Source organism: Carassius carassius, chromosome 28, assembly GCF_963082965.1.
Source record: "Carassius carassius chromosome 28, fCarCar2.1, whole genome shotgun sequence".
Classification (NCBI taxonomy): domain Eukaryota; kingdom Metazoa; phylum Chordata; class Actinopteri; order Cypriniformes; family Cyprinidae; genus Carassius; species Carassius carassius.
Genome location: NC_081782.1, coordinates 16211923 through 16238996, shown reverse-complemented (window position 1 = coordinate 16238996; position 27074 = coordinate 16211923). Strand labels below are relative to the sequence as shown.

At 36.2% G+C, this 27074-nt stretch overlaps 1 protein-coding gene across 2 annotated transcripts in view; it reads right to left on the bottom strand.

Annotated features, from left to right (window-relative positions):
* Positions 1–216: 216 nt before the first annotated feature.
* The window catches only part of zbtb16b (zinc finger and BTB domain containing 16b), a 51075-nt gene continuing 24217 nt past the window's right edge, over positions 217–27074 (bottom strand). Inside the window, exons 5-7 of one of the 2 annotated variants that reach the window (XM_059514612.1) lie at positions 10838–11008; positions 4030–4197; positions 217–2125 (exon numbers count right to left, since the gene is read on the bottom strand). In XM_059514612.1, coding sequence (XP_059370595.1) covers positions 1896–2125; positions 4030–4197; positions 10838–11008 — 569 coding nt within the window. In that variant the 3' untranslated portion in view covers positions 217–1895. Of the gene's footprint in view, positions 2126–4029; positions 4198–9463; positions 10193–10837; positions 11009–27074 lie in introns of those variants that run through there. The other variant, XM_059514613.1, reaches the window with a different exon arrangement.

Below are 27074 nucleotides of genomic sequence, written 5' to 3'. Positions count from 1 at the left end.
TTTTATGAGGAGGTGATTTTGTATGAATTTGAACAATTTGTTTGGTGTGTAAAATGATGATTTTTAGAAAAATACGCAAGCATGAAGGTCCACCCCTGTCAATGGGTGTAAGCAGAGCATACAAAAAGTAAATGAGATTGAGATTGTACAAACTGCACACCAATTAGTCACCAATTCGCCAAAATTAAATTGTTACATATTGCCATTTAGTGAGTTATTTTGAGTTTGCCTGTTGAAATTTGCCAAACAAAAGGCAAATGTGACCACATCTTTACAATGTAAGTAGTGCAGAATAGATTGAAACATAGTAAAATGCCTTAATGTAAAGTACTAAAGTACTACAGTCTTATTGATAGATAAAACATTTATCAATTAACCAAACCATAAACACATAAGGCGCAGCAGATATATAGAATGTTGCGAACAAATGTTCCAATTGTCTCTCAAATTTCTCTCTGATTTCGTTTGGGCCTGATGATGTGGCATTCTTAATGCGTTGTACAGCTCTTAAACAAAGCTCAGCAGGAAATGAGAGAAAAAGTCTAAACAAAAATAAATCTAGCACGTGAGGTAACAAAATTAGGCAATTCAAGTAAAACATTCAAACAGAGATGACAGAACACAAACTACAACGGTGAGCTAACTAAAGATATCCTCAGCAGAAGACTGCAGAAACATACTGCATTGCGGTTTTTAAATGTAAAAAATAATCTCTTTTTAATTCATAATTTGATTTATGAGTACGATATTAACATTTCATAAGACTAAAATGCCTGCAGTTGCAAAACTGTGATTTTGTCATGTAACCATGTGAACATAAAAAAAGAAATCAACTGATATGCGTTACTATTTGGTGTGAAAGTGACTGAAATGAAAGCAAATCACAGAGATTCACCTCTCCGGCTTCGTCTGAATGCACTAAATGCTGAAAACAACAAAAAACGGGCCTCTGAAAATCTGAAAGTGCACAGTGTAGTTATTTAAGATTGAATACATGTCCCTGAACATCCACTGCAGTTGCTTGGCAGCACAATTTGGATGTACCACTGAGAAAAGCTGTTTTGTTAAGCACTTTATTACACTTTAAAGAAAATGACTAATGGGTCCAACTCTGTGCATATTCCCGCATGGATTTATACATGAAAAAAAAAAACCTTGAAAATTGAGGACTGGAGAGCCTAATAATGAACTTAAGGGAGCAATTTACTAAAAAGAAACGCATAATTTCATTCAGTAATGTGTTTAGCTCCTCTATTCCATTGTGTGTGTGAGAGTTTTCAGCTTTGGTCCATGTTTTTATTTGACTCAGAATAGCTCCATTAAGACTCCATGAAATTAAAATAGGAGGCTTTGAGTCCATGTGTGTTAGCTTTGAGGTTGCTAGCGTATTCTAAACTTTGACCTTTAACGGATATGCATTTAAAATTATGGTTGTGATGTAACTAAAGCCTACTGGATGATCCCTATGACAGATTTCTTGGGGTCTTAAAAATGTATGGCTTATGTGTCTTCCATGGAAGAAAAAAAATGACGGGAATCCTTATTTGAATAAAATACTACAATTATGATCATGCAGTGAATTTCTCCAATCAACAAGGTGGAATGCAGGCAAATGGATTCTCGTCATAGTGGTTGACTGTACTAACACTTTCTCAAAATTCCCATCCCTTTACCACATATAACATTTCCATTTCATAAACATTTGTTAGTGCAGTTACATCCTAAAAATGTGCACAAATGCATGTCACAAACAAAAGGGCAAAAAAATCCACATCAAATTTCATCACTTTGACCACGCTCCCTCACTGTCTTTGGCCTGGACCAAAAGCAAACCTTCAGGTGAATTGTCCTTGAGTGCATCTTGCCACTTTCTCATTCGGTTCTGTCGGCCCATCTCACACGTAGCAGAGGTACAGGTAGGTCTTCTCTATCCTCCAGTCTGGGGGCACGTCCTCGGGCTTGTGGGTCTTCATGTGCTTCTGCATGGACGAGAGGCTGGGGCAGTACTCCTGGCAGATGATGCACTGGTAGGGCGAAGCGCCATTGTGGGTACGCAGGTGTTTGATCATGGCGGAGTAGTCCCGTGAGCGCTGGTGGCACAGCTTGCACTCAAACGGCTTCTCACCTGTGGAGGACAAGTACAGAACATTTCAAACTACCAATAATGTGAAAATGACAGAAACGGCTGTGTTGATTAAAGACAGCATGAAATGGGAATCACGGCTCATTTTACTTCCATAATATGATGGATAATGTTCAAATTTATTCCAGAGTGATTATTTTTAACTAAAAGTAAAAAATAAAATTCAAAAGAATAAAATAAACATTAACAGTAAGAATAAATAAAATAAATGGTAACTGAAAAATTACAAACACACAACAAATTACTTTACTTAAAATTAAGTAACTATAAATGAAATAAAAATAATGAAATGATAAAAATTAGGAATAAAATTAGTAAAACTAATTAAAATGAAAAATAATAAAAAATAAAAACAGTCAATACACAAATATAATCTAATTCAAAATAATAAAATAACTAATAAAAACTATTCACAAAAAAGAAAAACTATATAATACTACAACAGAGATACTGAAATAAAACAACTAAATATAAACTAATAACTAAAAATAATTAAATTATAAAAACAGCTAAACTAGTTAAACTAATTTAAAACTAGTTAAAAATAAAAACAGAAAATATACATATAAAATCGAATTCAAAATACAACTAATAAAAACGATTAAATTTACAATAAAAACTAATAAAAAACTATAATAGTATATCAGTGATTTTTGCATAAGTACTGTAAATAAAAATGCAGTTCAATACAATACAGTATAGTGATTTAACTGAACCTATACTATAATGATCATCGTTCTGATTTTTTTATTAAAATGAATTTTTATGAAATAATTAAATTCTTGAAAAGAAAACCTTTCAAGCAGTTCCCTTTATGCATACATTTTGTTTAGAAAATGTTAAAATAAATTGAATAAAAATATATGAAACTGCCTCTGTGCTCGTTATTAAAAAAAAAAAAGTCTGTTAAAGTCAATGAAATTATATCACAGAGTAACCCCTGCAGACACCCAAAACTTGCCATCAAGACTCTAAAAAATATCTTTTTATTTTAATTAATAATTCCTGATATTTGTAAAACATACTTTTAATCTTGAAAAATATATTTTAAATCTTAATAATTGAAAAATTAAATGATGACAAATAATGTAAAAAGACTGTCCGGTACTGAAGAAATATTATCATGATAGCAACAGGTTCAAGATTTCTCATGCTAGCTCTGCTTCCTGTCTGATTAGGTGAAGTTAACCTGCCACCTGCTGTCCAGGATGGGAATGACAGATGTGTAGATCCGTGGGTGTGCAGCCTGCCACTGAGTACAGCAAACCGAGTATTGATCCGCCATTGACAGCAAGTGTAAATGTCAGTGCTTCTCTGGCTGGTTGTGTAAAGGAGCAGTGGCCTTTCAGCCAAGAGTTTCTGCTCTTGTTATCTTCCCCTGCCCGGTCTCGTGGCCACAGACCCGCTTGACACAAAGACAGCAATTATTTGACAGCCCTGCTGATAGGTTTGCTTTAGCAGCTGCCTTATTGAGGGGCAGAGAGCAGCAGCAATCAGCCTGTAATTCCAGCTCAGCCGAAAGATTTAATATGCCACTGTGGTGAGACCACGACAGAACAAAATAGATACATGGAATTTAATCTAGTGAGGCCCTGTAAATGTCAAGATCTAAATTCTTCAGTGTAAAACTACAGCCCTGTAATGTAATACAATTCATTTATCATTTTATAAAGCTGTTGCCTTGTTTTATTATATCATATTTGCTAGAAGGCAGTACGCTGGCTCAGCCGTGTCAAAGATCTCCAACCTGGAAGAGCAGGTCAATGTGTTCCCTGTGTGTGTCTATTAACCTGTGAGCTTCTATGGCTTTGGGAATCACTGCTGAAGTGAAGCGGTCATCAGATGAGGTGAGATGCTGTAACAGATTTGGAAGGAATGTGGCTGACCTGTGTGGATGCGGTAGTGGGTCTCCAGCTGGTGCTTGAGGCTGAACTTCTTGCCGCAGCCGTTACATTCATAAGGCTTCTCTCCGGTGTGGATGCGCTTGTGACCCTTCAGAGTGCTCTCGTCACGGAAGCAGCTCCCGCAGAACTCGCACTCGAATGGGTGGTCACCTGCCGTGCAGAGAGACAATGATAAAGTTATTCATCTGAACGCAGTTTTAATCGGGAGATGCTAGAAAGCATTTGATTGGAGAACAAGCTGTTTCCAGCACTGCTTTTCAGTAGAAGAGAATGGGAATGAATAATAAATAAAACAGAGAGCGGGACTAGTGTATTATCAGTGATTCACGAACAAATGATGCTTATGAGTCGGTTCTTTTTAAAGAATACAAAACACAGCACCACAGCCCTTTCTTTTTATATGCATTATTTTGATTATCACTTTACTTTATTATTGTAATTGCATTTTTCCTCTCTTTTGTTTTTATGGTCCTGGACAGATCAAATATTTTTTTGTATATGTTTTTGTGCTGGCAAATAAAATAGGCTTATCAAAACAAAAAAACAAAACAAAACGATTCAGTCTGAATTACTGGACTGAATAATTTACAGAATTAGCAACAATTAACTTCTTATGCAAAGATGGACAGAAATCAAATCAGAACAAAAAGAAATAAAAAAATTAAATAAAAAGATTGAGTCTGAATTACTGTATTGAGTAATTTATTTAGAATAAGCAATTTAGAATTAGCAAGATTTTTTACGCAAAAATGGAAAATAAACAAATAAATCAGAACTAAATCAAATTGATCAGTGTTATTTTAGCATTAATTATATACTATTTTAATCTTATATTTTATTTATAAATGTATTCATTTTAGCTTAAGTTTTAATAATGAATTATGTTTTTGTAATTTTATACATTTATTAGTTTCATTTGTATTTATTTCAGTAGTAGTTTCAGTAATTTTAGAACTTTAAACATATTTTATTTCAGTAAGTTGTCCAGGCAACTTTGCAATTTATTTAAGTTAAACTTAATATATATGTATATATATATTGTTTTACATTTTCATCTAGTATTGAATTTTTATTTTAAATAATATCACTTATTTCAAATAATAAAAATATTTTTGAATAGATTTATTTTCAAAAAGTTTAAGAATAACAAATTGAATGAAAAAAAAAATCACATCGAATTGAATCAAATCAAGCGATTCCTATAAACTAGAATTGAACTGAATCTTTATCAATATGTGTACATGGTTTCTAGCTGGTTAAAGCTGGTCATAGTTTACATTTAGTCATTTAGCAGATGCTTTTATCCAAAGCGACTTACAAATGAGGACAATGGAAGCAATCAAAATCAACAAAAGAGCAATGAAATACAAATGCTAAGACTCAGTTAGATGAACGCATCGTTGGTTGACTATAGTTGCACTCCAAGCCGGTGGGGTCTTAAGGCAACCTGTTTGAACCGGTTAACCACATTTCAAAACATAACATAACAAAAAAAATAAAATAATAACTTAGTTTGCTATGTCAATCCCTATTAAGCAAGGAGACTAAAATTTCCTTCGTGATCACAAAGAACTGTTGTATCGACACAGGCAGAGAGTTGCGCTCAGATGACAGAATTATTAATATCGAGTAAACATCACAAGGTGCTGAAAGGGAATCATCCAGCACATTTCTCTCCGCCGGCTGTTCTAATGTCAGTGATCAGTACAAGTCTGATATGGAGTGATTTCAAACGCCGGCCGATTGCTAATTGCTTTCCCGCTCTGACTAACAGCCCCTCATATCATTTCCTCAGACAGCAGTGGCATATAACGCTCGCAATATTTAATACATTTCAGCCCGGGTGGCATGGCTTTAAAGTCATCGGCGGTGACCTATGCTCTTCATTATCTCCCTGTCCAAGTGCTAGCCGTGCTCAAGAATAAATTGCATCTCTTGTTATGTTCCGTCATGCTCCGACTTAAACCCTCCTCTTAAGAAACAATGCAGAAATTCCCCCAAGCACGTTCCCTAAGCCAATCACAACCCGCCATTCACATTCAAATACACTTCTGCCGGAGATGAATGGGTTTCTATCTGGGCCGAGAGAGAAAAAAAAAAAGCAGACTGGGAGAGATGAGATCCCTAGTGAACAGATATGAGATGATAGATAGAGTGGCAGTCTCTATGCATCTGTATCAACTTATCCGATGCAACTTCTGAAAGCCCTCCAGCCTGTCTGTCATTAAAGTTAATTGCCCAGAGGCGGGCAGCAGGCAGGCCAGACTCACAGCACCACAGGCATGCTAATGCGCTAACGCCGTCTACTGCGTGTGCATTCTGAACACATCACTGACTATTCATTGGAGGAAATATCCACAGGTAACAGCTTTGGTGCAGTTCCACGTTTGAAAGTCTATTATTGTGCAGACAATGTCGAACTGGAAGTTAAACGCACATATGAAAGTGTTTATTGACAGTGGTACATTTTAGGTTACACACTACTGTTCCATAATAAATAAAAAGCATAGTTTTACATAAGCATTGTTAAATATTGAATAAGCCTGACAAAATGGCTTGAATGTCAAGGCCGAACGACCTGCAGAGACTGTCTGTGCCATAAGCAATGTGAGCTTTGTGCTCTGTACCATCAAACACAGCTGTGAACATAGACAGCCACCACTGTCTGCAAATGGCCTGGCAGTGAAATGGAGAGCGAACAGGAATGGCATATTAATGAGAACAGGCTACATGTGCAGAATGAAGAGAAGAGCAACTGGAGACGCACATAGCCCATTGTTTGATTTGCCCCTTGCATTGTAAATACAATGCAGATGGTATGAAATATAAAGGTGGATGTTGCAGGAGCCCAGGTATTACTTGTTTACATTTAAGGTTCTTTTTATTTATTACTTATGGTTTTTTTTTTTTTTGGATCATGAAATATTTTAGCTGGAAAGACTAGTAGATTTGATGATTTATGCCGGTTAGTGCTGGTAGATCAATATCATTGTTGTTTACCAGCCAAAATGCTGATTAAAATGCTCTTTTTTTCTTTTTCTTTTTCTGATGATGCTAAATAATCAAGAGAGGATTTCGGTTAAGCTAGTTAAGAAGACGGGTAGATGCTACACTCTTATAAATAAAGGTTCTTTATTCACATTGATGGTTCCATTAAGAACCTTTAACATACATGGAATCTTTCCATTCTACAAAAGGTTCTGTATAGTGGAAGAAGTTCTTTGGATTTTTACAGTGTTCAAAACATGGTTCTATTGAGAACTGTTTACTAAAAGAGTCTTTGGTTCTTTTATGGCACTGCAGCAATAATAGCATCCAAAACACAACATACAGTATACTGACAGTTGTATGCTAATTGGATTTACACCTACATCTCAACAAGATCTTTTTAATTTCATGCTTTTTAAATAGCTTTGTTATTTAATAAAGAGCAAATTGTGACCTAAAAATTGCAACCATAAGTCAAGAGACCTTCACATATGACCTCAAATATTTCTCTTTAAATTCTTCCAAATTTGATGGAAATATAGCTCTTACTGTACGTAAATGTTGTCTCATTACATTCTGCTTTTTATTTTAGGATAAAGATCTCAAGAGCATAATCTTAATATCATCAATGAGTCAACTAGGATTTGAAAGGAGTTCTAAATTGCCAAAATGATAGGGTTTTGGCTTTGTTTTCCTATTAATATTTTGTCTACAGTTCTTACACATTATATGTATGCATATTTGCATTGCTTTGACCGATCTCTGTCCCATCTTATTTCACATCCCAACTGGTCGATTATGTACAACCCGAATTCCGGAAAAGTTGGGACGTTTTTTAAATTTGAATAAAATGAAAACTAAAAGACTTTCAAATCACATGAGCCAATATTTTATTCACAATAGAACATAGATAACGTAGCAAATGTTTAAACTGAGAAAGTTTACAATTTTATGCACAAAATGAGCTCATTTCAATTTTGATTTCTGCTACAGGTCTCAAAATAGTTGGGACGGGGCATCTTTACCATGGTGTAGCATCTCCTTTTCTTTTTAAAACAGTTATAAGACGTCTGGGCATTGAGGCTATGAGTTGCTGGAGTTTTGCTGTTGGAATTTGGTCCCATTCTTGCCTTATATAGATTTCCAGCTGCTGAAGAGTTCGTGGTCGTCTTTGACGTATTTTTCGTTTAATGATGCGCCAAATGTTCTCTATAGGTGAAAGATCTGGACTGCAGGCAGGCCAGGTTAGCACCCGGACTCTTCTACGACGAAGCCATGCTGTTGTTATAGCTGCAGTATGTGGTTTTGCAATGTCCTGCTGAAATAAACAAGGCCTTCCCTGAAATAGACGTTGTTTGGAGGGAAGCATATGTTGCTCTAAAACCTTTATATACCTTTCAGCATTCACAGAGCCTTCCAAAACATGCAAGCTGCCGATACCGTATGCACTTATGCACCCCCATACCATCAGAGATGCTGGCTTTTGAACTGAACGCTGATAACATGCTGGAAGGTCTCCCTCCTCTTTAGCCCGGAGGACATGGCGTCCGTGATTTCCAACAAGAATGTCAAATTTGGACTCGTCTGACCATAAAACACTATTCCACTTTGAAATAGTCCATTTTAAATGAGCCTTGGCCCACAGGACACGACGGCGCTTCTGGACCATGTTCACATATGGCTTCCTTTTTGCATGATAGAGCTTTAGTTGGCATCTGCTGATGGCACGGCGGATTGTGTTTACCAACAGTGGTTTCTGAAAGTATTCCTGGGCCCATTTAGTAATGTCATTGACACAATCATGCCGATGAGTGATGCAGTGTCGTCTGAGAGCCCGAAGACCACGGGCATCCAATAAAGGTCTCCGGCCTTGTCCCTTACGCACAGAGATTTCTCCAGTTTCTCTGAATCTTTTGATGATGTTATGCACTGTAGATGATGAGATTTGCAAAGCCTTTGCAATTTGACGTTGAGGAACATTGTTTTTAAAGTTTTCCACAATTTTTTTACGCAGTCTTTCACAGATTGGAGAGCCTCTGCCCATCTTTACTTCTGAGAGACTCTGCTTCTCTAAGACAAAGCTTTTATAGCTAATCATGTTACAGACCTAATATCAATTAACTTAATTAGTCACTAGATATTCTCCCAGCTGAATCTTTTCAAAACTGCTTGCTTTTTTAGCCATTTGTTGCCCCCGTGCCAACTTTTTTGAGACCTGTAGCAGGCATTAAATTTTAAATGAGCTAATTAAGTGGATAAAAGTGTAAAATTTCTCAGTTTAAACATTTGCTACGTTATCTATGTTCTATTGTGAATAAAATATTGGCTCATGTGATTTGAAATTCCTTTAGTTTTCATTTTATTAAAATTTAAAAAACGTCCCAACTTTTCCGGAATTCGGGTTGTACAATGCCTGTATGTTATTGGTCAGAGTACTTTTCAGGTATTACCTTAAACAACTATGAAATCAATAGGAAAAGCAAGACAAAACCTGGACATTTTTGACAATATAGAAATAAACTCTTGAGATGAGGTGCAAACACCACAATTTCAGCAAGTTTATACTGTTGTCTGCAAGCTGTTTAAAACTCCTGCAATTCAAGTACAGAGAAATTGAAATAGCCACAGAAGTTGACATTTACTCAGACTGTTAGGAACGTCAGAATGTCCTTTCAGATGTTGTTCTGGAAAAGCTCATGTACCCAGCAGTCTGTGGCGAGATGGAATGCATACTTAATGCCTCGACTCTTTAAAAAACACACTACCTTGCTTCATTTCTGGCTCCTCTTATCAAAAATTTACATGTTGAGTCTAGACTTCAATCTTACTGGTATTTCAGGTCAGACAGAGAAAGCAAAAGTGAGAGAAAGATGCACTCTTGCAAGTAAATGGAGTAGGGGAAATTTTGTGCTCTTTCTGTTCACTGCCAGACCAGAGATTCAATCATCTCTGTTTGCCTAGTTATAAAGAAAAAACAGAGATAAAATGCTTGTACAAAGTACACTGATATTGTCTGTTCTAACCAATTTTAATGGATGTTGATTTATATGTATTCAATTTCAAGCTAATATTTAATTGAGCATGTTTATATTTTGTAATCCTACCTGTTGCACTGAAAATAATCTCAGTGCCACTTTACCAAACATCCTTCTTCCACCTAAATTTCCTCTGTTTGTCGTCATTATTTGGTTGTTTGATAATTCAATTCTCATAATGTAGAATGGAAAAAAAGGTCAGGTTTGACCTAGTGTCTGTAATAGAGGGTCTTGACTTATGCTTAAAGTTACCCTGAAAGAAACCACGGGGAGAAAGAGGGAGTTGAGGTAGAGAAAGAGACAAAAGACAAAAGATGGGCCGCCCACAGACTGTAGGGAGACCAAGTTTTTGTTTACAAGTTACCACACTGAAAGAAGACACTGGATTGACAAAGTCAAGACATGAGATGATTTTGCCACTGAATATTTATTTCAAAGTGAAGTTTCAGTAAGCTGAAGACATTCTAGCCATTGTTTGCACAAACTAGTATAAGCATTAACATTTTTGTGTAAGATATTAGGCCCATTTCTGAGGCATAAATGTGATGATATGCACCTGACTTTATCGATACTCAAAAATCTGGTTCAACTGAGGATATGTAAGAGGTTTATATGACCCTGTTCCTCCTGAACTGTTTGAAACTTTGCCACATCTCAGCTTGTGGCCCGCTTGCCCTTTTCTGCATTACATGGAGGTGTGAAGCTGTTAATGTGGTTTTAGATGACTCAGATACTGGAGGTGAGAGTGATGTTCAGGTAAATCTCACCTGTATGTGAGCGAAGATGGCGTTTGAGCGCCGTGTGGCTTGGGAAGGTGCGCTCGCACTCGCTGCAGACGTAGCTGCGCATGCCGGCATGAATCTCCATGTGCTGCTGCAAAGCCTTCTGGGTCTGGAAACGCTTTCCACATAGGAGACAAAACACTGCCATGTCTGAGCCTGAAGGTAAGAGACAAAATGAGTGAAGGCTTAATTAGTGTTTAGTGCAAAGAATGCAGACTCTGGATTTCATTCATTTTGTTGTTAAGTACATTTTAGCAAAATGAATGAATTAGTCCATGTGTTTCAAAATGTATGTAATGTATTGTTTTAGTTTCTCTTTTTACACACACACACACAGAAAAATAAAAAAATACTGTGCTTTCAGTATCTATGGCCAATCAATAATGTATCTTTCAAGTAAAGCTGTCTCTAATTTAAAATCTTTGTGAAAGCCCAGTGGTGGGCTCGTGAACAGCAGGCTGGGATTGACTTCTCACTCAATCAATCAGCATTTACGACAGAGCTCAGAGTAAAAAAAAAAACATTAGTGCCTGAGACACATAAAAATGAACCTCTACACTTCACTGACAGCTCGTCTGTAATGTGAGTTTGGTGTAAATGTACTTAGACAAGTTGTCCAATTTCTCTTCCATTCTCTCCAAGTTTAAGAGCCGACATTGATTACGAAGGGCCATTCAGGGGCCGGGAGAAGAAATTCAACCTTGAAAACTTTTTCACTAAGATCAATGATACAAAAGTAACAAGTTTCAGAACTTTTGTTATTAAAAAAAGAAAGACATTTGCAAGAATGTAACAAGAAAAAGAAACATTTCAGAATCTGCCCTTTTTCTAGTGCACTAATTAAATGTAATGATCATGAACTCCTTTGTAAACATGACAAGATGTTCTTGGTAAAATAAAATAAAATTAGTGAATAATAATTATAATAAGAAGAATTCATGAATATTTTTCAGGTGTCGTAGCAGGTTGTTATGCTGAAATTATTTTGAATGTATTCAATTAAAAAAGAAAGCAAAAAGGAAGCATTTCCATGGTCTCTTCAGTCTAGCTCGAGGATAACAAAAAAAACAAACAAAAAAAAAACAAAGCAGAAGCAAAACATTCAAGGCAAATCTCACTGTGAAATACTGCAGAAATACAAATGATGACACGTTCTTGAGCTTCATTATATCAGACACATAACAGATATTTGTGTTGTCAGCTCTTTTCAGAAGAAAAAAATAACCGAGGCAATCCAGCACGACTGTGGTAAAGAAAGAGACAGTACGAGGGGAAGAGAGAGAGGGAGCTTAGCTTCACTACTGTTTAATGTCTTTAGGAATAATTTACCTCTACAACTCCAACTATTTATACCATCACTCAGTTCCTCTGAGAGCATCCCCCTGCTTCTATTTTGCCTCATTCTTCTCTCTCTCTGTCTCCTTCTGTCTCCCTCGTTCTTTGTGTCTAGCTCCCAGCAGAGCTTTAATGGTTCTGAAGTGGCTGACAGAGTAGCTTAAGCCGGGTGAATAGGGCTGTTAATGGAGCTAGCTCCTCTCTCAGAGTGAGTGTCAGAGACTCGGCTCTCCTCAGCAGCTGCTCTGCTCTGTTTCCCAGAGACTGCAGAGCTGTCCGTTACCCACACTATACCTCACCCAGACGAAAGAGCTGTGTCACCCGCTACTCCTGCATGTCAAAATGATGAGATGATTGTAAAACAGTTAGGTTTTCTGCTGTGTTTTTTTAACATAAAGACATCAGGGTTGGGTGAAATACAGAAGTTAATAATTGCCTCACTTTCAATTCATGAATGGAAATGTGAACTGAATTGCACTGCTCACAAGCTATTCTCCATTCTACTGTACCATTCTAAATTGGAATTTGAACTGAAAATGCAGGAAGAGGAATTTAATTATTATAATAATTCAAACATTAACACAGTAATGACAATTGAATTTCATTAGTTTTAACAAGCTTTGTGATTAAAAAGTATCACATTTAAAAAAAAAAACTGTTTCTTGAGCAGCAAATCAGCATTTTACAATAATTTCTGCAGTATCATGTGACACTGAAGACTGGAGTACTGATACTGAAAATACAGCTTTTCATTTTAAAATACATTCAAATAGAAAGCAGTTATTTTAAATTACAGTAATATTTAATAATAGGACTGTATTTTTGATCAAAAAAAAAGAAAAAAAGAAAAGAAAAAAATGCAGCCTTGATGAACATATAAGAGCCTTGTTTCGTAGACATAGCACAATCCTACCAACCCCTAACTTTTGAACAGTAGTACATATAAAACAAACATAAAAACGTATTTGTTTAACATTAAATACTAATATAAGAATAAGAAAACAAAATATAATGCTTTTTTCATAAATACAGCCTTCAGATTAATCAGAATTAAGTAGAGAGCCGTGTAATAACATAATAAAAAGTTTTTTATATCTTGTGGCTTTTAAATTTAACATATCAACATATATACTGTATGCTATGATATGATACATATGGGCTTTCAGAAATGAAGAAAGGATAAAATGAAGGGGAAAAGTTGAAGTTGGGTGGTTTGGCTCATTGTGTGGTGCATGTGAGTGGGGTCAGAGGTCAGGAGCGCAGAAGGCAGATGTGAGAAGAGAGAAAGGACCCACCTGTCCCAGAATACAATGACGAGAAAAAAATATATATAATTGAGCGCTGTAAAATAATCTCTAGAGGAGATTGAGTTGATATGTTTCATATATTAAATTAAATTAAATTAAAATTAAATTTATGCATTTAGCAGACGCTTTTATACAAAGCGGCTTACAGTGCATTCAGGCTATCAATTTTTACCTATCATGTGCTCCCGGGGATTCGAACCCCCAACCTTGCGCTTGACAACGCAGTGCTCTACCAATTGAGCTACAGGAACACTATAATATAAAATATATAATATAATATAATATATAAATTCTGTTTATACAGTTGTGTGGATGTAAAGCATTTAGTACAAACAGGTAACTCCATGTAATTTTTGCCAGTTTTGCTAATTTTTTTTAAATTAAATGCTCCAGTTAATACTTAAAATGCTCAAGTTAGTTTATTACTTATTACATGTTTGACTTAATCTCAAACATGATTAAAAGTAATGGCAATGCAAGCCAACACCATAATGAAGAAAAACTCATCATCTAATAACCATTTGGTCAAGACATGGAGCTCAAAAGGCCATGAAGGCATGTTTTTCTCTGTGGTGTCTAAGATATTCCTTTAGCCCTGCTTATGTAGAATTAATGAAGATACACTCTCTTGAAGATAACACATTAATCATAAAGCACGCTTTAAAAATTAATATAAAGCACCGGCTCCTATTTCACATGCAGAACCAGAGTCACCTTCCCACATCACACCTGAACTTTAATGTCAAAACTTCATTTAAACAGATTAAACGGCATTATCCGGCCTCTTAAAACGAAAATACACAAGAAGCCGAGATTGTCTGTTCTGGTCCAATATCATTTACAATGGAGAGAGAGAGAGAGGCTGCATGCATCTCGCCGATTCTTACAAATCCCCTTTAATCAGATATGAGAGGAAAAGAGACGAGAGCACAGGGGGAGGATGAGCATTAGCAAACACGAGACTGTTCGCTGCTTCATTGGCATTCGAGTGGGGTTAGAGTGCTGCATTTAAAATGCTGCCTGATGAGGACTACAAAATCAAACCATTTGTTACCACTATTGAGGAGCCTGCAGGCAACAGGCAATTAAATTGGAATTAGTGCAGGGAGATCAGATACAGATGATTCACACACAGAGAGGAGGAGCTGTCAAAGCCCTAGTTTCATTTCGTATGGAGGGGACAAATACTTTAAGAGTAAACACATTTATTCCTCTGGCTTGCAAGCTCACCAGCCGCAGTGAATATTACTCTGCCATGATTCCGAACTGGATACGATTTATTAACATGGATTGTAAATACAAGAAACAAACATGCGTCTCAAGAATAGAATAAACACATCATCACTGCAATGACTGTGCTGGCTCCAAATCAAAGCAGCAGTGTAGCATTTTTACAGCACCAAATGAGAAAATAATGTCCCCTGTTTGCCACAGTTCAGGCCTAAGGCGCTCTAATATACCTGGAATTGGCATTCCCATCATCTCAATGGCAGTTGCTCTGCTGGACCATGTAGGATTGGATAAATAGGCTGGATTTCTGCCAGCTTTTCTTCATGGGAAATTTGGAAGTTTGTTTTTAGTGAATCACTTGATATGTAAATGTCATGTGATAGATAACAGAATATTATGTTTGAAAACCAAAATGTAAAGCTGTTTATTTATTAATGAATTTTTTTTTTTCCCTGAATGACACAGTTATAAACAACCATTGGACTCCTATAAAAAAATATATTTTATTATTTCTATAAAATTCGATTTTAAAATAACAATATTATAATAAACAAATAATTAATATACACACTTTATACACACTAATGAAAAAGTGTGGGATTGGCAAGTTTTTTTTAAATGGTTTTTGAATTAAGTCTATTGTGCTCAACAAGACTGCATTTATTTGATACAAACATATATTAAAATCAGAAATATTGTTAAATATTATTACAATTTAAAACAAACAATCTCTCTTTTTTAATATACTGTCAAATTAAATTGATTTCTGATTTGGCAAAACTGAATTTTTAGTCTTCAGTGTTCAGTGCACTTGATCCTCAAGAAATCATTCTAATATGCTGATTTGAGGCTAAAAACATTTCTTATTATCACTGACAAAGGCAGTTGAGCTGCTTAATATTTTCATACATACGTCTTGTTTTTTGTTTTTAATGTTTCTTTATCTTTATCTTATAATATTAATGTAATCAAATTAAATATAAAACCAAAGCTATTTGCCACTGACAGGACATTAAAATTTTTATAGAAAATATTTTATAGTTTGTTACAGAAAAACAAGTTATGCTCAGAGACCTTATAAACATTATAACAGGCAGCAGAGACCTTCCGAGTAAGACCTGCACGATCGAGTGACCCAACGCAACAGAGTGCGGTGCAGGACAACACTTAAAGGGCAGGCAGAGACTCGTGTGTGTGGGATGTGGGGAAATAACACGGCCTGAGCGTGTTTGACCCCCAAAGCCCGGTTCATTTGACTAGTATGATTGCGCTGTGCCAGACTCAGGCAATGTACATTTAGCCGGCCCTGGCTCGGTTGGAAGAGATGGGCCAAAGTGCGTTTCAGTTGGTCTCGGGTGAGGTACGCATGTAGTACCAGAGCACGTAACTTCTGATACCTGCAGCATGGTTATGTGAACATTTCTGAGCAGCAAAAGCGATAGATCTGTAAAACAATATATTTTGTGAGAGGGCCGTGTGTTATCACTTCCAAACAATTCAAAATCATAAACTACAAAGTAAAAAAAAAAAACGATGCTTATGAAGTGCATATATAAGCGCATGCTTATGCTGCACTCTTTTCTGTTAAAAATAACAGTGAACAGTGGTTTGTGAATGTCTTAGGCCCACCCCAAATGCTCTCATTGGTTGAGACGCATGATGAAACCCATCCCAAGCCAGTACTGATCAACATCCCACCCCTCCTGTGACCCATGGTTTGACTGTATGTGTAGTCAGAGCCAGTGAGCAACGGACTTTCATAATAATAAAAAACTGCATTAATGCACAATAAAATATTTGTCGGCATTAACCAATTAATACGTTAATGTGATAACTTGTCTAGCACTAATATGTACCTTTTGATCAATAAATAAGGGCTGCATGATAAATCGCATGTGACTGTCAAATTTCATTTTGGAATTTCTGATGTCTAATCTGATATTGTTGTTCATGTTCTTTTTCATGACAAAATGTTCTTTTATTGCTGTAATTAATTTATAGCATTAACAAGATGACCCCCTGAATTCATTTTGGAAGCGATGACTGATGAATGTATTTTTAGTCCAGTGCCTGTATATAAGATTAGTATTGACCAAGTTCAGAGGCTGTCATATGTGGATCAACTTACTATGTTGTGTATTTTAATCAGTTTCAATAGGAAAAATAACTTTCATATTGATTCAATGGATTTATTTCATTTTGAGAAAAAAATTATAATAAAATGTTATAATAAATCTTTGAAAATCAAAACCTGGATGTAAATTTTTAATGTTATTATAACCTAAAGATGCTATGTGAAAGTTTGAAACAGAAAATAGTGGTTTTCATCTTGCCACTTTCTTGGTAAAGAATCAAAATGGATTTATTGCGTTTAGGAACCAAACTCTTATATATATATATATACACACACACACACACACACATATATATATATATATATATATATATATATATATATATTTATTTATTTATTAGAGGTGGGCATAGATACATTTTTTTAATCTAGATTAATCTCACTATGATCTTGATATAAATTTAGATTAACCTAGATTAATCTAGATTAAAATGGCTCATTCAAATTCTGTGTGTTACCCAAATAAAATTGACAAACAGTAAGTCTTTGAGAAGGGGTTTATCAAGCAAGGTGGTGCATTAGAAAAGGGGCTCATCTCCTGTTTCCAAAATGCATCACAAAGTGCTTGAAAAAGCTGTAAACTAATTCCACATTGCACAAGGTGCAAACAACCTTACGGCTGTTTCACACATACTCCGTCTGCAGTGCGTATGCGTTGCGTAAATTTGTTTACGCACCCATGTTAACGGATTCCAGTTGCGTTCCAGGAGCGTTGCGTCTGCAGCAGTGCAGCGATCGTTTACGTACCGAGTAGCGAACTGCAAACGCGTCCTGTGTGAAAGCACATCGAGTCCGTGCTGCACCACATACGTAATGCACACGGACTGCATACGCACTGCAGACGGATTATGTGTGAAAAGGGCGTGAGCAGGGCCATAGCTGGGGTCAGCGGGACCCCGGTGAAGGTTGTACCAGTGGGCCCTGTTTGAAATTGTTTAATTTGTATGTTCGTTTATTTTTATTTATTTGTGCTATTTACACAATGTTTACGTTTTTTGTTTTTAAGTTTGTAGGTATCAAGGTACAGAGACCAAATAATTAAATGTAAAATAGCACTGGATAGTCTTCAATGTAAAAATGAAATATACAATCAAACCTACATTTATTCAGACACCTTCAACATTTCTCACATTATTACAGTTTTGCTATATATATATCAAAAGTAATATCTGGTGTCTGAATAATTTTTTTGTTTGGCTGTTAAAACTACAAAGTAATTCAGTCAAGAGCAGTGAGTGATTTTCATTTTCATTTTCTTGGATTAACATTACAGCAGCCAGTAGCTAAATTAGGCGCAGTCACTTTAAGAGACGATGAACGCATCCAATATAATACACATCCCATTTTTTTCCTCAACTGTTTACTTTCACTTAAGAAATAACTGACAGTGTTTTCGAGCATAATTTCCAAGGAGGATATTTTGACATATTTTGTATGTATTTGTCGGCACAAGAGCAAAAATAAGCAAATTCGGTGTTCAAGCGTTTTGAGACGCTTTTCTCTGCGTGAGCCCTGAACACCAGAACACCGCGGTACTGAATTGGGCTCTTTCACATCTTTTTGTTTGTTCAAACTGCGATTTGTATTTGTTCGTTCAGGTGCAGGAGGGACTTCGAGGAGAACTTCGCAGAAGAGAGCTCGGTTCAGTGTCGCTGTCCATGATACGCGGCTCTCGATCTCCCTTGTGTGCACCGAACACAGCGCGCGAGTAACCAGCTACTCTCTTCAGCTTTTCCGCGTCTTGTGTTTGGATGCTTTAATGTTTAAATCGACAAGTGGTAAGGCTTAAAAACACGTGAAAAAAATAAGCTTTCGTGACGATGCGCAGCAGTGGCCCGTCAACTGTCCTGAGCATCTTTTTAGACTGGCCTGAGCCAGTCGGTTATATAAAATATCAAGGTGAATGTCATCATAGGTTGTTTAGTATAGACCCAGCTCCCAACCCAACTTTGAGAATAGATTAACGGTGATATTTTTTTTATCGCCCGATAAGAGTCTCACGTTAACGCAGCACGTTAACGCCGATAACGGCCCACCACTAATATATATATATCAGTGACGAAAACTGCTGATTTTGCTGCTTTATATTTTTATAGAAATAGTGACATTTGTTTTTTCAGAAAAAGTGACATTTTTGTTTTTAATATATTAAAACAAACAAAAATGTCTATATATCTGTAAAAATCAAATAGTTAAGGAATTATAAAAAAAATTAAGAATGACAATGACATTTAAATGATATAAAAACAATAATACAGATGTACATGGCAAATCACTAACATCGCTGAATCTCTGTCTCTATTGTATCTTGCTGCATACGTCGTGTATACACATGACCCTTCATCTGTCATCACTGTCACCCCCACCCCCCACTTTCTCAAGGATTTCATTTACAGACATCAAACCGCTGACCGCTTGTACTTGTTAATAATCGTTAGAACAAGCAAAAAAGCCCTGTGTGACTCCAAAAACAGTTGTGCCTAAAGCCCCTGCACTGGAATGCATTGTACCTACTGGTATAATTTATTCGGCAGGCCATCTGGACAGTGAGGGGACAATCAGGCTTAGAGTATGAATGACCTGCTCTATTGTTTACACGTCCACCTCTTACTCGGCTAATCTGTGTGACTCCTCTGGCTTTTAAAGCGCAATGCTGCTGAGGTGGCTTTTCCACGACACAAAAGACACTCAGCAGTCCCTCATTAAGATTGTGTCCTAACTTCTTCTGCTGTCGGAGGAGCATGGCTAATCATTAAAGACTTGAATCGTACACAATAACTGGACAATTAATTAATAGATGGCAGAAAAGATCAGAAAGTTCGAGGGTGTACTTTTTCTAAAAAAAAAAAAAAAAAAGTAGAGTTCACTGCCTGATTAGAAGAATTATGCTTGGATAAAGTTGAATCTTAAATGCAGTCAATTCAGTAAATGTAGCTCAACTGAACTGATCTGAGGGAAAATGAAAACTATTTTGTTGTACTGTATAAGGAACATAATACAGAGAAACATTCATGACCTGTAAAAGTGAAAGAACCTTATGAAATATATTACAAAGGTCTCTGAAGGTCACTGAAGGTTCAGAAAGTTAAAAAAATGTATATATGAGGGAGAGAGAGAGAGCTTTAGAAAAGAGAATTTTACAGCCCTATGGGATGTCAGTATTTATTCAGAACAAACCTCTCCTTTCACAACACGTAATGAGGGCCAGGGCACAGAAAAAGGTGTTGGAAGGTGTTTCAAACCTGTGAGGAACTGAGCTGAAGCCTTAGGTTTATACACTATAAACGATGCATGATCAATGCAGGCCTTAACTGTAAGCATTTTTAGCTGGCCTCATTAGGATACTGTTTAAGTTAAGACTTTTACTTGTGCTGGCAACATTTTCACTAGCCTTACCATAAAAAATGTATTATAATTTTAATACAATAACAATCATTAAATCATAAATTAAAACAAAATAAAACAAAAATGAAATAAAATATATAACTTATAATAATAAATACATTTGTGAAATAAAATGATTCGTGAATTATGTATTTTTGTAATTATTTGTAACTATAACAAATCATTTTTGAAATATTAACTGATTTATCCAAAACTATAGCAATCATTATTGGAATTCTTACAATATACAATACAAACAATAATAAAGTAAACTGATTACCATTTGACCAAAAAATAATCATTTAAACAGATTTTTCAAAAACTGTAACAAATATCAATTAACAATTTCTGGCAAAATTTTATGCATAACTATGCATAATTATATGCAAGTAACCCTAAGACAAACCCTAATCATATAGTAAGTACTTGGAGCAAATTAATATTATTCAGTGCATGTATAATTACAATGTAACAAGGACACCTTAAAATAAAGTGTAACCCAATTTCCACATTAATAATAATTTCAATTAGTGATAGATAGCCAAATGTTTATGGTTGCAAGGTATAACTACACATGTAACATGATGATGCATTGTAAGAGTGTCAGGACGACTAACAGACTCCAGTCTCACTGTTGAGCTCTGTTTTGAACTGAATGCATATAAAATAAATGAAAACATGAAAGCAAAGCAGTTGTTTAATGATAATTAATTCTGTATGACTGCATAATTATTCAGGAATGTTTCTGTTTTGTCTGAGAGGTGGCATTTGCGAAGTGTCACGGTAAAGGCCAGCAGGGGGCGCACTGTGTAACAACAACTAATGACGCAGACGGTTTCCTCAAATGACCCCATCTCACAGCACACTTCACATACATAACCCGTAGCTGTGAGTCACGCTTCTGTCTGAACCATCTTAATGAGCAACATTTATACATTTTTGCATCTGACCTCATTACCGTTTCCATCCAGCGAGAATCAAGAATCCTTGATACTGCTCTGCACATTAAGATAAGGAGTTAAATGACATTAAAGAATGATTCAGATGCAGCCTTTTAATTCTACGAAACCCGAATTAAAGAAGTACATCAAATATAAAACTACTGGAGTGCATAGCGCAGCCTATTAAACTACAGATGAGTGTACAAAAGGCCATATGTATTTGTCTTTTATCAGTCTGTAAATCAATACACCTCAAAGCTGATGTATTGACAGGACCCCCATTTGATCGTCCTGCCAATTAAGCTTTTTTTTAAAAAAAAAAGTTGCTGAGACCTTTTCAGAGTGGTAGAAAATGAATTCCTAATTGACGTGCCGGCTCCCCCATTTTTCCCAGGCTTGAAGAGGGCCGCAGCTAAAGGGAAACTGTACAATAGAGAGTGGATTTGCCTTTCACACCGGTCAGTTGACCCCTTGACACTCGATGACTACAAAGTTGTGAATTAGAATAAAGGCCAGAGACTTAATCCAATTCCCACAGTGCTAGAAAGCGGAGTGCGAGAACATTAAACTTTTCTAGGAACCAGAAGCAGGTTTGTGTTACATTTTAGGAAGAGGAAGGAATTCAAAACTCAACTTACAATTCTGAGAGAAGCGGTGTGTTGAATGTATGAAATGACTCTGATGAAACAAATTTTTAGCCCATTCCATAAGACGACAACGAATGGGTGGATCTCATGAAACCTGTCAATAACATGTCCAGGTCATAATTTAGTTTGTGTGTTTTTCATGACAATGAAGGACGTCTGCCTCCCATTTGTCAGCAACATGATGCAAAAGAAAAATTCTAAGTAGTAGTAGTAGTATTACTAAAAAATAAAATAACAATAATAATAATAATTGTTTTAAGTGAATAAACAAGCACAACAAATACATCTAATCTCTTTATCTCAGAACACACTGGCTAGATTCACCTGTTTTGAGCCAATTCTGTGAACAGGAGGTTCTTTCTGATAAAGACAAGTACTGTATACATATTGTGAAATCCTGTTTCTTTTGTGACCACTGGAATGGAATCTGGTTGATTTCACGAGCGAGACTGAAATGTTACATAATATCAGAGTGAAAACGATGAACCGCAGGTATCTGTATCAAGACATGAATTTGATTATATCTTGAAAACTAATCTAAAGAGGACTTATTTCACCAAAATCAAACATCTACATTTCCAAGCAACCAGAAGAGAGTTGAAGAGCTGATCCCAGCATCCACAAACAAGTCACATTTAGGTTTTTTTTTTTTTTTTTTTTTACCTCGAGAATGCCACACTGAGATTCAGTCTTATTTACATTGTAAACGACACAAAAAGACTGTGGTTTAATTCAGCTCTTCTTAAAGGTCTCAGCAAACATCTCTAGAATCTAATTACATACTACTTCAGCTATCTTTTGAATAGAGAAACTCTCGCTCGTGAAAGCTCACAGACACAGGAATCACAGCCGGAGAGATGAACGTGAGTGTGTGCTTTTCCAAACAATGAGCGACTTAGCAAAAACTGTGGACACCCCGTGATGCCAGGAGCATTTTATTCTGCCTCCTGATGGGCCAAAAGGACTTCATCTCTTTGCATTGAAGTTATAGCACAATAGGAATTAGTCACTGTGTGAAGAAAGGGCATGCTGGGAAATCTGCAGCACCACTGAGACGATCAGTCTTAGCGGAGCTGGTGGGGGGTACAGGCTTGCCGAGGTCTGGCCAATGCAACCTTGTTAGTTACACTCGGTCACTGTAGAAGAATCAGTTTTACAAAGGTCTACATCAATGAATACAACATCAATATTTGCACAAAATCAGCTTTTACATGTTTACTAAGGCCACATACAAAGTTTTGGAAATGGCAACCATGTTCAAATCCACTAAATTATGGATCTCTGCACTCTTAAAAATTAAGGTGCTTAAAAGGTTCTTCACAGCGAACTCTTGAACTCACAATGGCTCATTCTGGGTCTAACAAGAAACAAAGATACCACAGACATTAAAATTGCTTGGTCTTAACTATTTTTACGGAATCACTGTGTACTGCTGAACCAAATCAGTTCGATTCATGAACAAATCATTTAGGTTTTGTGAAGCATATCAACCGATTCATTGGAATGATTCAAGGAGCACTTTTCTTTTAGTTTTGTAAACGTCATATTAACCATTCATGAAAATTTTATGATGCTTTTGCGTATTAGATGAAGGTTTGATATCTTCAGTCTCTATCCATTTTCAATGAAAAAGAGCGGTTAGGGTATTCTTCAAAATTTCGTTCCACACAAGAAAGGAGGTCATACAGGTTTTGAACGATTCTAAGAACAACAGCGTGGAGCTGCCGTAAATGACATGTCACATGAGCTCAAACGCATTTGACTAAATATAACTTGGTAGATTGGTGTGTGTGGATGACTCTGACACATAGGCTAAACCTCAGATGACCCCAGCGATTCACCTGGCTGCAAAGTGAGAGGCAGACGGGCCAATCTAGCAAAGTAAGGAAGGGTCTGCTTAATAATTAACGCAACAAGAGATACATTGCTCTTGTTTAACCACTGTTTATTCTGTGGGCCAGATCGCTGAAGTCACTTTGTGTTCCCGGTGAGTAATTCCACTGTGCCCTCAACCCAACTGTAAACGCAAGACACGTCCTGTGCCGCGAGATGAGCATGATGGAAGAGTTTTAGGAAATCTGACGTCATAAGCACATAAGACAGATGGACGAGCGGTCGCCCCTAAGGCCAAAATCGTTTAAAGGCAAATCGCTTCTATTCCGGTCCTGAATAAAACCCCTTTAATAACATTTTATTTCTGCTCTGCGAAGGATGCGATAAAGCGCTTCTCCATTGGGAGGGGAGAGGAGGAAAAGAAAGCTGTGATGTGCTGGCCTGCTTTCCAGCCTGCCCGCCAGTGCATCGGTCCTGAGACACTAGTGAGTTTTATTTTAGGAGGCTTTTAAGTAGGTCAGCTCTCTAGTAGGTCTCGTCTATGACAGCACAGCGGCTGAGTGTAAACAAGAGCACATGATGTTGTTTGTCTCTCGCTCTGTCCTGGCACCAAATGCCACCAGCTTCCCCCCTTTAGCCGGCCCCCGTCCCACGAGTCTCTTGCAATCCTCTTTTCCATTTGCAACCCTAAAAACCACAAAAAACCATGCCGTTCACCTCTGACATTCTTACATATGCTGGCATTCGAGGGCGATCGTGTTGCTTAAAGCTTGAGTCAGAATTAATACTCAAATCCAAGAAAAAATTGGCTAAAAAAACAAAACAAAACAATGTTGCTCCTCAGTTGGCTGCTTTTGACGAAATCTGACCCTTAGATTAGTGACTGACATGAGTAACTTATAATAAAAATCAAACCATCTACTATAATAATAATAATAATTATAATAAAATAAACAACATTAAATAAAATAATAAAAAAATTAATAAAAATGTACAATATATCAGTACCATATTGGTTCTCAGGCAAATAAAGATTTTTTTCTTCTTTTAAATTTATCAGTAAATTAGATATTTAATTTTCCGGTTTGCATCTTTATATTACATTTTGCTTAACATCTAAAACTCAAAATTAATGCTTAAAATCATAATTTATCGCAATGTTAAATCTATAGTATCTCAAAATGAATATTTTTCATACTGTGCATTACAATATTGTTATGCCTAAATTCACTTGCATCATTCATACTGATTGTATTGTTTCATTTTTTTTTTTTATTTAAACAAAATAGTATATAATTTTATTAATGGGCACTTATTACTGTTCATTAAAAAAAAAAAAAAAAAAAAGCTTTTCATAGCTAGTTTTGATTATGTCAAAAATTTTATTAAAAACTTGAATCAATTTATAGACCTATATATTTATAAAATAATAATGTGGAAGTTTCATGGCAGGTATTAAATAAATAAATAGTTCGTAAATTTTTCAATTCCCATGCCACAGATGAATTTTGTTCCCAGAAATTAATGCAGTTAAGGAACGGCTACATCAAATGAAAATAAAGCCCTAGTTTTTATACAGGAAGGCTCTCTTGGCTCCAAAGAAGCCAGGGCAGAAATGTACAATTTTTGCTTGCTTAAGTCCAAAAAAATGTATGTAAGTGATGACAACAGCTTTCACTTTACCCTGAGTGAGTGATAGCCGAAGCCCAGCAGTAAAAAGGCTTCTCAAAATGGATGAGGTATGTTTTCCCCTCCTATTCACTAAATGTGCTGCCAAACTGAAACGGAGAGTGGGATGTTTACAAGTTTGGGAGAGAAGGTATAAAATTCTGGGCATCGTTAACACCACCTCTGTGTCGACATGCATTAAGTATTTATACAGTGTGTGCCACAGCGAGTTACAGTTACATGCCAACGTTTTAGAGAGGGTTATCGTCTTTCTCCCTGCGGAACACGGGTGACAGATATTGCAGTAGCATCATACCCTACGGTAAAATTAATACAAATATATTACAAAATCCTGGTTCGAATCCAACTGAAATTCAGAGCCTTTATGAGCTGGCTGCCATGGAAACATTTAGCACCTCAAATCTACGCAGATGACAAAAGTATGGCACCTTGTTTTAATTAGGACTCAACCTTTATATAGACTCAACATGTGGATCATTAGCCCCATGAAACGCTTTTATACCCAGAGAGCAAATTAATTAGTGCTGTCTGGAATACCTGTGACAGACTGCATCCTCTGATGGCAGTCTCATAAGCCAATAAATAACAGAAGTTAATAAGGTAGAAATGTTGGCTATATAGGAAGAGGTATAGAGATTAGAGCTCTGCGATTGGACTGAAGTGGCCAGGAAAATGTTTGGACAAATAACAAACACTTATATATCACTGAACTGGATAAAGTATAACAAGAACCGGAACTCCCGTGTTTCTCAGAACTAACTTCTCTTTACTTTTTATCATTTCAAATTTCTTTTTGTGAAATGTTTTGATTGAAAAGTGTTTTCATAACACTATTCATAACACTTTTATTATTATTATTATTTTTTTTTGCAGTGACATTTGAGACATTTTTAATCATGGCTCAAGTGTCCAGATTCTTTATGGGATCACTGTTCATAGATTCAGGGACATCGGTTTTTCCACTTTTATTGATACAAATAATGGAGTGAAGACAGGAAAGATGCAGGAATGGGATCAGGAAATGTCACAAATGAAATGAACTCAAACTAGCATTAATATGACTATGTCTGTTAAGTCCCAAAAGTATTATTACATACCAATTACACATTCTCTTCGAGTCTGAATAGTTTTCTGTGAATAGACGGAAATTTAAGTTGTTATTCCCTCTAGTGAGCTGTTAACCTGAGAAAACATATAACTGGATCACTTATTTAGTGAGACGAACAAATGAACAAATCAGTTCAACCCATGAATGAATCATTCAGCTCGATTGTGAATTGAATCGGCTTACCCCCTTCAGTGAGCTGTTAACCCGAGAACCGCTGTGACCGAATCATTGACTGTAGCTTGGACACAACATCTACAAAACTATGGCTTCTGCTAGCAGTTTTTTGAATGAATAGTTTCAGTCTGATTTGTGAACCGAATCAGCTGGTTTACTGAAAATGGATCAAAAGAATGACCTGTTCATGTGATCCAGTTCTTGAACCTTGAATCACTGAATCAAAGATCCAGTTGATATGGTTCTCGAGTTAACAGCTCACTGGAGGGAGTTGGTTTTTTTGTTACCTAGGCTAATCATGGCTTAAGTGCCCATGATCTTTTTAAGCTGCTTTATATACAGTACAATAGATTCAGAAACATATGTGGTATTTAGTTTTCACTTTTTTTGATAGAAATAGTGAGCGAGAACAGAAAAAGATGCTGAAATATGATCGGGAA